General features: G+C 31.9%; 1 protein-coding gene across 1 annotated transcript; it reads right to left on the reverse strand.

Annotated features, from left to right (window-relative positions):
* Positions 1-9595: 9595 nt before the first annotated feature.
* On the reverse strand, positions 9596-12699 carry LOC134723524 (ileal sodium/bile acid cotransporter-like). Its single transcript, XM_063587112.1, has 3 exons — positions 12183-12699; positions 10843-11047; positions 9596-10070 (listed from the first exon to the last, which is right to left on the reverse strand). Exons 1-3 carry the CDS (start codon positions 12647-12649, stop codon positions 9657-9659), a joined length of 1086 nt encoding a protein of 361 aa, XP_063443182.1. The 5' UTR covers positions 12650-12699; the 3' UTR covers positions 9596-9656.
* Between the last annotated feature and the right edge of the window lie 4001 nt (positions 12700-16700).

The raw sequence follows: 16700 nt of genomic DNA on the forward strand, positions 1-16700 counted from the left end.
TTTTATATAACCACAGAGTCAATTCAAAAGAATATCTCAGAAACAGTACAAGTAATATTAATAAAGATTAATAAAAAAAAATACTATAACACGTTATTAAGATGATAACCAACGTCAGTACGCAAAATCTATACTTCAAGACCATCTTTTATTATTTGTGAAGTTGATACGGAATATTTATCAACGAGTTCAGGGTATCTTCCGATAAACTTTTTTAGAAAAAGGACGAGACGTTCTTTGACATACCCCTGGTTCATCATCTTTCTGCTCAGACACTGGTGACGTTTTACAAAGTCTGAATAGGAGCTGCATTAAGCTCTTGGATACCTAATAAGTTAAGCCACTTAAGGTCCTTCACCGACAGTCAACGTTGACTTTTAAGGAAGTTTGATATTTGTTAGGTACCGTGTGGTCGTATGTTTACATCTTTGACTTTCAATTTTTTGAGGTTCAGCATTCCCGATACAGGTCAATCAATAAAATTGCTCCGGATGTCCGATATTGATCATGTTGATAGTGTTATTTTCAATCAGGCTGATTAAAAATCCTAGTTCAAAAATTACACGTCATCAGCAATCAAAACATAAATATTTTTTTACTTTAGTAACTTAAAATCGCGATTACATCATTAAAACTTACCAGTACTTACACGACACATTAACACAAACAAAAGGTCTGTACAAATATGTGACATTATCAATGCAACTTGAATTTGATCAGCGTGTCTGCGTGCTGCTAAAACGCAATTTAATTATTTAAATGAGATATTGTTATCTTGAATCAATGCAAGTAGTATTCGCCGTAGCGTTATTTGTACACGTATATGTTCAACAGTACAAACATCTTATAAAGTAAAAATGTATAAGTAAATTCATGCGAGTTGTTTCCGTTGTTATTTTGTGGTTTCTATGTTGGTATTTTTGTTTTTATATAGGAGTTCAGTGTTTATATTGTTTCATTAATTTTCTTTTGCAGTTGATGTGTTTTCTGGGTTTGGTATGATCATGATTTGTTTTTGCTTTATCGATTTATTACAGTAACTATAAAACAGCGGTTTACATGCAATTTTGTTGCCGTTATCAATAAACAAAAAATCTCGAACATGAATGAAAAGTAGAAGTAAACAAACTCTGACAAAACAAAACTGTCGACTTTATCAACCAAAAGAACATATGTCAAAGAATTGTCAAATATTCGACTTCCTGCGTTACTAATAAAAGTAAACGCAATCGATCGCTTCGGACGATTTAAAGGTTTTACTTCTTTTTTTAAAAAACATTTCAGCATACGTTCACTTTATAGAAATATCAATATGTAAATAATAAATGTATTTACATTGCTTGAAGACATTGGGCCTTTAAACTATTCACAATGTCTAAAGCATATAAACCTGGAGTATCAAAATTAAAATGTGTATAGATGAAATAGACTATTGACATACACTTCAAAGATGGACGTTAAACAAATCAGTTTACGTCGTACTACCTTTGAACTGTTTATGCTGTGCCTTTCATGTTTTGATCAAATCCATTATTTAAGATTTTGACTAACTTGATATTCAAATGTTTCAATTTGATGAATCTGCTCTAGTTGACCTTGTGACGGACAGGGTAGAACAGTCAGTTCCGGTGAACAATTAATGTATTCAAATTGCGCAACAAATTTTCGAATAGCACGTTAATATCTTAAATGCTTTGTATGCAAATATTGTGACAAATATGTTATAATATTCGTGCAATTTATTCTTTGTTTTGCTTATCCATTGGACGATGACCATATTAGACATGTTAGATTTTATGTGAATGTTTGTATTTGGTGTCTGCCTCTTTGGTTGTGTTTAATGTTATTTTGTCCTCCGTAATCAATAATATTTGCCATAAATGTATTGCCCAGACACATCAGTTAATTAATATTATAAGGGTCGAGGATTTTATTTATCTTAATTTGAAGCTGTTTACGAAGTTTTGAATCCTATGTGATACGTCTTTCGGACTTCATTTTTAGTCTTGAACTGAAATCGGATTAAGAGTTACTTTTCACAACTAATTAATATTTAAAATTAGGAGATTGTAAAAGGGATATATAAACGTTTAAAATTATGTGGACTAGATCGAAAGAGAAATCTCCAAGTTATTTCGTGTGTATTCATCCTTTAATAAGTTAAAAAGAGTACATATTTCATAGTTTACCATTGATACAGGTCTGCTTACGACTTCAAATGCACAATACAAACCATAACAAAAAAACAGATATATCTGGTGTGGTTGCCATTGAGGTATATACTTAATGTCCTGTACAGTACATGTATTACACTATAAAAGTACATGTAAAGTATTTTTGAATTTGAATTTTGTCACGGAAGTAACATGAAAACAATATAAACAGCTGGGCTTCTCTACATTATGCAGCTATTAATATCCTGTTCTGTAACATTTCTGTGAATAATTACTTCAATTATTGTAATTTTGTTTGTAAAATTTAGTACGATATCTCTAGTGTTTGTTAAAATCCTTTATATGTTCCAGAAATTAATAGGGACACTTGATTTGTATAGGTATAAATGTTTGTCAATGCATGTAGCTACTAGTTATCAAAAGTACCAGGATTTAATACGCTAAACACGCGTTTTGTCTACATTAGATTCATCATTGACGTTCAGATCAAAATGGTTAGAAAGCCAAACAAGTACAAAGTTGAACAGCATCGAGGACCCAAAGTTCCGAAACATTTTGCAAAATACGGCTAAGATGATCTATGCCTGGGATAAAAATCCTTCGAATTTCAAAACATTCATACTTTTGCAAACAGTAAATATTCAAAATCCAGATATAATTCAAATTCATGTCAACACTAATGTGCTGACTACTGGGCTGGTGTTACCTTCGGGGACAAAACATCCTCTAGCTGTGGCATCGATCCAGTAATGTAAATAGTTATCACAGGTACCAAGGCTTATAAATTGATACGTCAGACGCGCAGTTCATGACAGTTGTTTGAAGCTATCGATCATCACAGCTTGGTGATGTTACATAAATTCTTCATTTCTGCTTCAGCCAACATTAACCAGACGATTGTAGATGTTTCGTTGGCTTTTTTACTTAAAATATGTTAAACATGTCCCACTTCAGTTCTTATATGTATTCATTGACAATTTAAAGTGACTTCAGTTTTGTACATGCATTTCTTTTTAAGGCCAGATTATCAACAATTTCTAAAACGTGTCCGTTATTGTTTAAATTTAGTAGGTTAGTTCTACGTATATTTCCCTATTCTAGAAATGGGTCTTTTGCAAAGATAAATCAAGCTTCCTAATGTTTCATGAATCCACAAATATCCACCTTATATTATTTCAAGGATTTATTATGCATTTTCATTCTTAAAGCAGTATATGAAATTAGTACTTGATAAAACACATAATAGCATACGACTTAAAAAGATGGATGGTGCATTGGTGTTTTGTTTACCATATCTTGTTTTTTATCAGTTGGACTTTACACTGTTTTTACATGAATTCATCAAATAATGCCTTTTTCTAGAAAATACATTTTAGTTTAAATGAAATCAATAGATTGTTCATATTGTTATAACATTAGATATTTACATATATATAGTAGTTCAATGACACTTTATACATTCTATTTCTTTAAACATGGTACAAACATAATACTCCTACGAACTGCAAATTCAATATGACGTAGATTTGTAAATAGGTAGAAAAAAGACGGTATGATTGCAAATGAGACAACAATACACAAGAGACCAAAATGACACAGAAATTACCAACTATAGGTCACCTTACGGTCTTCAACAATGAGCAAAACCCATACCGCATAGTCAGCTATAAAAGGCCCCGAAATGATACTGTAAAACAATTCAACCGAGTAAACTAAAGGCCTTATTAATGTACAAAAAATGAACGAAAACCAGGAGTTGATGTCAAAACCATTCTTGTTCATTACCCGTGGCCACAACAATAAATGATTGCCAATGAGACAACTCTCCACAAGAGACCAAATGACACAAACATTGACACCCATATGTCAGATATGCCTGTGATAAAGAATAATCCCTAATATAACAAATAATTCATTCTTAGGCAAATAGTTATCAAAGGTACCAGGATTATAATTTAGTACGCCTGACGCGCGTTTCTTTTACATAAGAGTCATCAGTGACGCTCATATCAAAATATTTATAAAGCCAAACAAGTAAAAAGTTGAAGAGCATTGAGGATCCAAAATTCCAAAAAGTTGTGCCAAATTCGGCTAAGGTAATCTATGCCTGGAATAAGAAAATCCTTTGTTTTTCGAAAATTTCAAAGTTTGGTAAACAGGAAATTTATAATGTGTTGACTACTGGTCTGGTGATACCATCGGGGACGAAACGTCCACCAGCAGTGGCATCGACCCAGTGGTGTAAATAGTTATCAAAGGTATCAGGATTATAATTTAGATTATAATTATAAATCCTGTAGAAAACTCATTTTCTAACAGGATAGCACGTTCTTTTTTACGGAGATGGTGTTAATCGAGCCTGGACATTTTTTTACGATCTGTGTAACCTAATCGTTTGCAAACTTCTGTAATATTCTCACTGAAACTTTTTATTGCTTGGATCTACATTAAATTACTACAGAGCAACTAAATAGTGTATAACATGCTAATTTTTATTGTCGGATTTATTCGTAACAGTTTTCCATGTTTATCGTAATTATTTTGTCCTCTGACATACCAAAGAAATTTATAAATGTATTGGTTTAATTGAACTAGCCCAACATTTCCAATTCGATTGAACACTAACGGGACAGTCTCATTTATTAATCTTAAGTGTAAGTCCTGTAGAAAACTCATTTCTAACTGGATAGCACGTTCTTTTTTACGGAGATGGTGTTAATCGAGCCTGGACATTTTTTTACGATCTGTGTAACCTAATCGTTCGCAAACTTCTGTAATATTCTAACTGAAACTTTTTATTGCTTGCAATTGGATCTACATTAAATTACTACAGAGCAACTAAATAGTGTATAACATGCTAATTTTTATTGTCGGATTTATCCGTAACAGTTTTCCATGTTTATCGTAATTATTTCGTCTTCTGACATACCAAAGAAATGTTAATCTCGCAGAAAATGATTAATAAAAAAAAAATGTTAGTAATTCTCTGAATATAATCCACTAACAGTTAGTAAATTTGTAAACGATTCCGTAAAATGAGCTACCAATAAAAACAATTTCCCATCCATCAATGTGACGATTATGTCATATGAGATTCTTTCTGAACTATTAATAAAATTGGGATTACTCCTCAGTATATTTTTTATTTAGCAACAATATTGACTAATATTAAACTGACATACATGTACGAATATGATAGGGGAAATATATTAAAGCGGAAATTATATTAATCAATTACTGCGAATTTAACATTTCTATGGACTGTGCGTAGAAGAAATACTTGCCATTGAAATACTAAGAACAACTGTTACGAATAAATAAAGGCAACAGTACTATACCGCTGTTCGAAATTCATAAATCGATTGAAAAGAACAAATCCGGGTTACAAACTAAAACTGAGAGAAACACCTCAAATATAAGAGGAGAACTACGACACAACAGAAACACAACATGTAACACACACAGAAACGAACTATAATGTAACAATGGCCATTTTCCTGACTTGGTACTGGACATTTTAAGAAAAAATGGTGGGTTAAACCTGGTTTAGTGGCAAGCCGAACCTCGCACTTGTATGGCAATGTTAAATATAACACTCACAAGACATCATTGCATGACAGGAATACGGAACAAATAAATGCAATATACATGTAGTACATTTCGACAACTAAACACTGAAGTGAACAAAATACAAACACAATGCAATACACACAGAAACAAAATAAACAGTAACAATTGTCATTTTCCGGACTTGGTACAGGACATTTTTAGAAAAAAAATGGTTGATTGAACCTGATTTTGTGGCTAGACAAACCTCCTGCTTTTATGAGAATGTTAAATATAACATTAAAATGACGTCAAAATTACATTACCGGACTACAATACAAATAAACTGGAGAACATATAGGACAAAGAAAGACTAGAATAATAGCTACCAAATATATTTCCGACGATAGAAAAAGACATTTTATAATCAGTTTGCAGGCGCGTGGCTACATTTACGTCAAAACGCCCCGCCGTACACTTGAATTTTGCAAAAAAACTTTTTTAATATACACAAATTGAATAGAACTGGTTGTAAATAAACTCATCATAGATAGCACACGATCCTTTTAGTTATTTCTTCGATGGCTTGTAATCTAAGATAAAAGTGACGAAATTTACTTTTTAATCAAATTGATTCATATGATATATGTGTTCATTTTCGGTCATAGTCCGGGCCCGTACGCTTAAAGCTACTTAAGTTTGGATATATTCCGTCCGAACGGACTACATGTCCTATGATACTAAATTAGCAAGTTATGATTGGAGTGGTTTTATGCTTATCAGCCCTGAATCTACTGTGAGTTTAAAGGTATAATTCATTATCTGCTTAGATTTGATGTGTGGTTCGCCTCTTCTTATGTTCATATGAAACGGAGTTCCTCCAGACACTTGTCAAAAACAAGAGGATCAAAGAAGCCAGATTATTTAATTTCACTTTCAGATATATTGATGATGTTCTTTCCATAATCAATCCGAACTTTTCTGATTGGGTTCGATTAATATACCCCCCCTCCCCCAACTAGAGATTAAAGAAACAACAGACAAGCTTCCTCTGTTTCATTTTTAGACTTATATCTCGATTTGACTTACACAGTCTTGATGTATAGATTCAGTACCAGAATCTATGACAAACGAGACGATTTTGATTTTAAAATTATAAATTTCCCCCACCTTGGTAGCAATATACCAACTTCACCTGCATATGGGATATATATTTCCCAACGTATTCGATATACATGAGCTTGCAGCTCCTACTCAGACTTTGTAAAACGTCATCAGTGTCTGAGTAGAAAGTTGATGAACCAGGGGTATGTCAAAGAACGGCTCGTACTTTTTCTAAAAAAAGGTTCATCGGAAGGTACCAAGACCTTGTTGATAAATATTCCGTATCATCTTCACAAATAATACACGATGGTCTTGATGTTAAGATTCTGCGTACTGATGTTGTTTATCATCTTGACAACGTGTTTTATAGTTCTTTCATTTGTCTTTGTTCTACTATCATTATTACAACAAAAAATGTACTTTTGATGTTGAATGGTTTTGTGTGATATCCGTTTGACGTGGCTCGGTACTTATACATCTCGTCATTGTGTTTGTATTATCTTTCATTTTTTTTGATGGTGTGTTTTGTATATGCGACTTTTTGTATTTCTTTCATAGGCGGATCCAGAAGGGGGGCCCTGGCCCCGCCTTTCGTGGGAAAACTTTGGTTGATTATATAGGGAATCATTGAAGCATGACTGGAGTGGGCCCCCTCTTAGGTCAGTCAGCAGGCCCCCCTTAGGAAAAGTTCTGGATCCGCCACTGTCTTCGGTTCTTATAACGTGACTCTGTACTTTAAAAGATCCTGTCAGTATGATATTGTTCTATTTTAAGTCATTATGATATATTTCTATTACGAATTACAAAATCGGGGGTTTATTTCTCAAACAAATTAGTAAGGTACACCTGTGCTAGGTTTTAAAAGGTATATACATTTGTAGATAGTTTTATGATATTTAAGTAATTATAGGTAAGTTTTTTCAGAGACAAGTGCTTCTGGTATCTATCAAATTCGTACTGAACATGACATACTAAGTCTTTTAACAGCAGATTCCAACGAGTATGAAGCTACAGGTAGATTCTTTGGTTAGCTTCCTTGTTAGCTCAACCATGATTGATTATTATATAAAAATTGGGAGGAGCATAGTACAAATTCATCATCGAATCAAAACACGCATATAAATGTCCTCTTTATGATATGTATGTTTCATACAAACAGGTTAACCTAAATAACTTTGCAAATTAAATTTCATTTCTTATAGTTTTTGATTGGATAAAAAAAATCTTTGTATTACAATAAAGTAAAAAGCGGAGTTACGGTTTATGTTTTGTTCAAGGATTATGTACCCTTGTGTTGATTCAATGCTAAACAAATACATGTAGAAATGTTATAGAAAATCCACAGCATTTCCCCTTGTACTGTCAAAGTTTGCAATTTGGTGCTTGATAAATTGAGGATTATTGCAACCAGTGCTAGCAATGATTTCCCAAAATCAAGTTTATAAATTTAGATAGTGGTTTAAACAAATATGAATATGGACCAATTCAAGAACACCTCCTAGGGTTCGCTCGACTTTCGTAACTAAGCACGATTAAAAAAATAAATAAAAATAAGATTGTTTAGGACTTTTTATTAACAATAAATGCAAGCATATCACATAGAAAATCAAGTGGGTAATCTATGCTTAAAATCTTATAACAAAACTATCTGTGGATTTTCTACAAAAATCTTGGTTTATTTGCCACAAAATCCCGTCCAACTTTGAAATGCAATGAAACAATAAATAATAATGCTTGCTCGAATTTTCCCCTTGCTATTTGTACAAAATGGCCCATCTATATTATTCATTATCTGTGCTGTTCTAAACTATTGCAGTTTGAAAAATTTGTAATTCAAAGGGTACAGAAGGGGTCATTATGATAAACCTTATATTTACGCCGTGATTGTACCATAGTAAAGTACAAACACATAACTGGATTTATAAATAAGCTGAGTAATTGATTGAAATAAAAGAGTCGAAATAAAATTGGCAAATCAAACACACCTACAGCATGCTTGTGAATAAGATTATAATTATCAATAAATTTAAAATTTAGATTGAAAACTTATTTTTAAACTGACTTGTAAAACTAGTTTTACAGTGTTTATATCCTGTCACTAGCTCTGATTGGTTCTATGTTTAACTATTGAATCCAACCATAGCCTTGTTTACCTTACCTAATAATGATTTCATGGTTGAGCTAGCAAGGAAGCTAACCAAAGAATCTACATGTAGCTTCATACTCGCTGGAATCTGCAGTAAATGTATATCTCACTTTATCATATTTTTAGATACATGTACATGTATAACAATTATAGAAAAAAATGCTAATAGGGTAAAGCATTTATAACACTGGGTATAAAATTTAGGCGGCATAATAAACATCTGCACCATAAGGCTTATGGCGATTCGTGTTATGCGACTTCTGTATACTATTAGGGTGCGTGATGAGAGAAAGAGATAAGGGAAGCGATAAGGGTATGCAATAAAGTATGTTTGTAAGAAAGTATGCTTTATATATATAGGAAGATGTGGTGTGAGTGCCAATGAGACAACTCTCCATCCAAATAACAATTTAAAAAAGTAAACCATTATAGGTTAAAGTACGACCGTCACGCGGAGTCTTGGCTCACACCGAACAACAAGCTATAAAGGGCCCAAAAATTACCAGTGTAAAAGCATTTATGCATGTATACATGTTAATAGAATATATACTTTAATGTTACCATCTGTATCACATATTAAAAGCAGAAGTATAATTCGGTAAATATATGATATATGATACTGATATGAACATCAACAATATAAATAAAGTTAGAAATAAAGATCTGAATTGACAACTATAGCGATATCATAACTTGCTATCGTTTACATTTTCCTGCTTCTCACTGGGGTCTTTTTTCTTCGAAAGTTTAAATGCTATTCTACAAATAATTGTAAAGATCACAAGTATTGTGACATTAAAAATTCCAAATATTAAAGGAAACATAGCAATTTTTGTGGATTCCTCGAGTTTAAATGACACGAAAATCAATGTCAAACACAGAGCAACGTTCTGTGATGAAACTTCAATAGCAACTGTTCGACATTGATTGCGAGTAAAACAACATGCCCATGCCCCTAGGTACCCGATCATTAGACCAAATATAGGCATCAGTGAGGCTGCGCACCATAACTTCCATCCTACGTCAAACATCTGTGGGTAGAGATAAAAGTTGATACCAGTAACAAGTAGGATAAAGAGGAATCCTATGCCCCCTCCAAACTGAAATGTGAAAAAAGTGGATTTATTCAATTCTAATCATATTGATGCATTGACCAACAAAGAATCTGTTACGTACTTCAACCATATATTTGTGTGAGTCACTGTGAGTGTCAGAGTGTGTGTGTCATAGTATGATTCTTTATTTTGTTATAGTATTTTCATGGTCTTTTTTTATATTGTTTGAAACAGTTTGTTGGGGCTTTTTTTTTCCTTTTCTCTTTTTTCGTATTTCCATTGATTTGTGCGACATTGGCTGCTAACCCGAACTAAATTTCAGTTTTCAAAAGTCTCTTACATCACTTATCGTATGTTTTCTATGTAAAATAATTGTTTCTGTAAATAAAAAGGTTTACGCATGTACAGAATGATTTAATTGAAAAGGGCTAAAGTGCTAAAGTGAGAATTGTAGATGCGGTTACAGTTAAAAGTGTGCAGATGTTGTTGAACAACATAGTGCAAAAAAAATAATGGAAAAATGTACGTTCCATGTGTAAGGCGGAGTAACTGTTGTCTTTTTTGTTAGAAATGATTTGTATGAAAAGTTTTGAATCCGATTTTTTTAACATCAGATTATGATTATTATATTTTCCTTTTTCTTGATGTTAATTGTTAAGCGCGTGAATGATGATTTCCTGACAGCAATTTTAAGTATTTAATAGTAATAGGAAGATGTGGTGTGAGTACCAATTAGACAACTCTCCATCCAAATAACAATTTAAAAAGTAAACAATTATAGGTTAAAGTACGGCCTTCAACACGGAGCCTAACTTACATTTACAACAATTGCTGCAACTTTCGGCAATTTTCTGAGGATAAGCATTCCAACAGATACTGGTATCAATATAAGGATCAGACCAGTGGCTATTTTTACATAGGGAATCGTCAGATACTGAGACGAGAAACTGCTATAGTATATATATAGATTCAACGGCATCATACCTATAGCAAGTGTGGTCGCCAGTGACGTCATACAAACGCTGTAACAAGAAATATTGACAAATTATGAAATGTCTAATTATCAAATAATGATTTAGTTTTGGATGTAAGGCGTCTTCTGATTGGCTGACGTTATTTTGTTATAAGCGCATAGACATAATTTAGTCATATGACCGTGACGTCATGAACGTTTTTTCATGGTTTTCTACGGTTTAAAATGGAATTTAGAATTAAATTATATGAAATGACTGTAATATATTACTGTCTATGAAGAAATAACATACAAAATTTGGTGCACACTGTTAAATAACCGACTACGCGCGTTATTCAGTGTGCACCAAATTTTGTATGGCATTTGTTCATAGACAGAAAAAATATTACAGTCATTCCTTAAATAAATTAATGATTTAAGATTGAAAAATAAACATTGTAATTTAATGATTTCTGGTTAAAAAGGAGAGAAAAATACACGATTCTAATGAATAAAAACACAACATGTAGAATCAGAGTTAAAATGAGACTAGGTTCTCGTTTTGTATAAATCAATTTTTACAAAACATGAATAATAAATATTAAAGTTACCTATTTTTTGTTTAAATCTTTATTGAACATAAATGCACATTTTGACCCATATGAGTTGAAGGCATAAATCAATCAACATAATAATTTTACAATACATCATACAGAAAGAAAAAAAAAAGATCACAACATTATATACTTATATGTATTTAAAAGGGGGGTTGCTTTTATACTTCATCGATCATACTTTAAGATTTAGAATAACTTGTTCGGTTGAAACACCACTTAGGTGAAAATGATAAATTGGAAATTTGAATTTTGTGTACAAAATTTGTACAAAATTTAGTGTATTTGTCAATGAGGCGAAGTATACGTGACTACACGTTTTTAGCGAATTTTGGATTAAACACATGTATCGTTATTAACGCGAGTTATCTTCCCTTCTCCAAGAACGAGAAATAGGAACACGAAAGATAATGACTCCACAAAATAATGCCTGTGCCATCTCAAAACTTGATGGAAAGTATCAGAATGACTCCAAATCTGAGTATCCTATAGTGAGTTTGACTAAACAATTAATAAATTGGTCGTAGTCGTTTTTTTTTAAATAAACTAAAAGTAGACAGAAAAGCTGTTTTTAGCAATTCATTACCATACCTTAAAACAACGTCTCCGGAACACCAGTATGTTATCAGATTCGACAAACTTCCTCCTGGACAGGTACCGAGTAGGAGCATACCTAGAGCATTGTAATGATCAAGCTGAAATGCATGCACCAAGCCGAAAACCACTAACGGGTATACTATAAACTGTAATGCCATTCCGATTATAGCTGGAAGTGGTCTTTTGATCTGTTGGATCAGTTTGTCTACTTCAATAGTACAACCAAGCGACATCATAATGATTGCAAGAAGAACAATCAAAAGAGAACTCGTCAGCCTCTTTAATATGACTGTTGTAGGATCAATTACTACATCTAATTTTGTGTTGTTGAATGATGTGTTGGTGTTAAGCATTGTGTTGTTATTGAACATTGTGTTGTTGAATATTGTATTGTTGAAAGCTGTGTTGGTAAAAACTGCTTTAGTCATTCCCCTCACTACATGTACATGTACAGCCGTCATCGTCAAATCAGTCTAGCACAACTAATAGGTACTATTTACTATTATTATCTGAAAATACAAGCAAATGTGTCTCAATATTATTGATGCTTTAACAAATAAGATCGATTCTAACTTATAAAAAAGAAGATGTGGTATGATTGCCAATGAGACAACTATCCACAACAGACCAAAATGACACAAACATTAACAACTAAAGGTCACCACACGGCCTTCAACAATGAGCAAAGCCCATACCGCATAGTCAGCTATAAATCGCCCCGATAAGACAATGTGAAACAATTAAAACAATTAACCAATATTAGCTATATTAAACTACAATTGTATAATGGTTCAAGGAAATATAGTCCCTAGTGTGAACAGTGGTTGAAATGCTTTTTGTATACACTTTCCCCATTTATTTCTTGGTATTAAAATGCATGAAATATTAAGTAAGGGGATGAATTTACCTGGTTCAACAAATTGGGTGTTGAATCTTTAAGAGACCACAAATTCCATTGCATGAATTTCATTTGTACTTTCTAAATATTTCAAAAATATTCAGTTTCAAACAATATAAAACAGAGAAAGAGAGAGAATTGATTTTCTTGCAAAACTACTCATCATGTGTCTAGGATTTGAATAATTATATGTTCCTTTAAAAGTCCGCACAAACAATACAGCATAGCTTGAAGTACACTACAAAAGTACATGTAAAATTCCTTATACAGTCATTGAGTAAAATTGAATTTGTATACGTAATTAACATGAAAATATGTTCTTGCTTACGTATTAACAGTTGTTGTATTTTTTCATGTTCTGCAACACATTTGTTATGAATAATAGCGTTAAACTTTATTAATATCCTTGTCTGTAAATTGTTTTGAAGAAGGCCAATGTCTAAAGTGTTTATTTGAATTACTGATATGTTTTAGTAATGAAAAGAGCCATTTGGATTTCCTATGTATGGTATTTGGACGGTACTTTTTTTTTTTTTATCCCATATTCATGTTTTTAGTTTTGATGTTATATTTGTTATTCTCATCGGACTTTGTTTAATGCTTATTTCGTTTCTGTGTTACATTTTAATGTTGTTCACCTCTTATGTATATTAATGCGTTTCCCTCAGTTATAGTTTGTAACCCGGATTTGTTTTTTTTCAAATTATAATGATTTTTTTTTTTTTTTTTAAATGTGTGTACATGCATATCTTGGTAAGGGGAAACTCTGCAAAAAAGAAAAATATGATATTTTGTTCATTAAGCATAAAAAACACATGTTGATAAATAAAAACACTTGTATTCTCTATGAAAAGAGATCAAAATAAAAAACTCGAGATATCGCCATTTAATTGGCATGTTCGATCTAAAATGTCACGTGATATCTATAAACCACACTGTCCAAAATCAATCAGAGAATTACCGACCGTGGGTTAAAAATTCCAATCATCAATAACGGATAACCGTAGACGATCACTCAGTGTGAAAATGTCTTGTCAATCGTACGGTTGTTTTGTCTGACAAGTTTCTGACAAAAGTTTCAATATTTTCCTAAACCCACAAAAAAGACAGAATTGTATCAGACATGTTTGTACAATATTAAACTAACGGCAAATAGATGCATCTATTCAACCACAAGTTGATGTGTGAAGACCATTTCCACAATCTTGTTTCGAGGGAGTCTGAATGGTAATTATACTTTTATTTAAAACAAATAACCTAGCAATTCCGATATCTATACTTTTACAATCCTTATATGAGAAGGTCTCGTTGATAAGAAAAAAATATAGATTCGATGAGGATGAAAGGTCTCTTCAAGGAAGACAAATGCAGTGTTTTTTAAACAATCACTTATTACGTTTTTCGACTTAAAAATATATTTCTTGGAATACCCACCGACCGAGGACGATTTAAAAAAAATCATAATTTTATTCAGAATATTTTGTTCTTCTATGTGCTAAGCGGGTTATTTTTCAAAGATAGGTTTTTGTACCTTCTGTTTGAGTAAGTTACTATTTACACCGGATCTGTAATAAGATAAGCAACACGACGGGTGTCACATGTGAAGCCGGATCTGCTTACCCTTCCGGACAATCTGAGATCATCCCAGTTTTGATGGGGTTCGAGTTGCTAAGTCTTTAGTTTTTTATGGTGTGTATTGTTTCTGTTTGTCTGTTTATTTTAAGTCATAGCGTTGTCAGTTTTTTTTCTATCTAAGCGTTTGACTCTCCCTCTTGTATTTTCGTCCCTCTTTTACACTTGTATTGTGACTGTCATTTGTTTTTTGTGTTATGTGTATATTTTATGTTATGTAGACCTGTAAGGTTTTGAGATGCTGATCCAAGTATATATAATGTATTTATATCTATTAATGAAATAAACGATCTTTTTTACAAAAAGTTCGTTTAAGTGAATGGAGGAAATGTTAAATCGAAAATTGAAAAATTCACGCATGGTGTACAGTTGTATTTTTTTTCAAGTAAAAATTGAAAAATTGAGTTAGTTTTAAGATTGGAAACATTTTAAAATCGCCAGATTAAAAAACAAGTTAAAGAAATCCGGTGGTGTAAATCAAACAGATGAGCAATTATTACTAATTGGGAAACGAAACATTTAATTTTTAAGATTAAAAGTACTATTATGTTAACTTTATATTCTAATTCTATGCGAATTGTATAGAACGTAATCGAAAATTTATCCACTGTTATATTGTATACACTTCCAGAATTATACAAAAATGAAGGTTTATTTTCAATTAATTTATACAAGTGAATTATTTTTTCTCTATTGTCATCGGACATTTTATCTTCGTGTATAACACACGCTATACCCTTTCTGTTGATCCACTCAAAATGACAACATTCACATATGTGAACGGTTAAGGCTAAATTGATGCAATGTAAAATTCAAACGAATTCTCCTCAAATCGACAAATCAATAATGACTTTACAAAAATAGTATACTCACTATGTTCACATATGTTTTGCATTGAATGGTAATTAATGTTATAACGGTTCAGTCCAATATCATTAAAAAGGTTCAATATATATTTTATGTAACAATCTCAGCAAATATTTATGAAATTAATTCTAAAATATTTATGTTTGATAATTTCACATAAGAAGTTTAATTCAATCAATACAAAACGGTACACGCATAAATTCTTTCATTCTTATATTGTGGTTATTGATTATAACCAACGATCGTATGTACGTCCACTTTTAATAACGTAAATTTTTTGGTCGTTTCTTTCTAGTTCAATGTTGATAGTTTAAGAAGCCATATCATATTCATTATTAGAGAATAGCCATACTTAAATCGCTCCCTTGTTCCTAAGAGTAGTGTGAGCGGTTACTAGGCCTGACATCATGGATACAGACACAGAGTAATTATCAGCATTTTTAAACGTATTAAAAAATACCGGTAGAGGGATGATACTCTCCTTCTTGATTCAGAAGGATCTCTGTATATATGACTTTATTCTAACCGACACTGGTTGAATAACTACAGGTACTGTCGCTCTAAATGCAGCTGAAAAAGTTTCACAATTCATTTAAAAAAAAAAAGTATAGTATACACATAAAAATACGAACAGATACAACTCTTCCTGAATAAATCGGTCTTTTGTACTTGTTAAATGTTTAACGTAAAAGGTCATGATTCTTGAATGTTTACTGTCTGTATTCTGTTTAAACAAATGCCTATTTTGTATTGGCTGCTAAACAAATCACCTCATTTTGTCGAATGATTTAAATTTATATCTAGGTAATCTTGTGTGATACAGGGTTTGATGTACAACCGTAACGTATACTATATGTCGAATGGAATACCATTGCTTTTTTTCATTCCATTAGACATTATCTAATGCAATATTACTATAGTAATGGAACATTCTAAATGTAATAGGAGATTTTTTATAATTATTTCAATAATCTTAAAATTTAGGAACCAAATGCTGTTGTGATCATAATTTAAACGAATTTAAAGTGGGTACACTCGTATTTCATGCCTTGATAAAAATCAATAGATGCATTTTTTTTCAAAATGTATTTAAATAAATTTGAAGCGCTTATCAA

Source organism: Mytilus trossulus, chromosome 6 (genome assembly GCF_036588685.1).
Source record: "Mytilus trossulus isolate FHL-02 chromosome 6, PNRI_Mtr1.1.1.hap1, whole genome shotgun sequence".
NCBI classification, from domain to species: Eukaryota; Metazoa; Mollusca; class Bivalvia; order Mytilida; family Mytilidae; genus Mytilus; species Mytilus trossulus.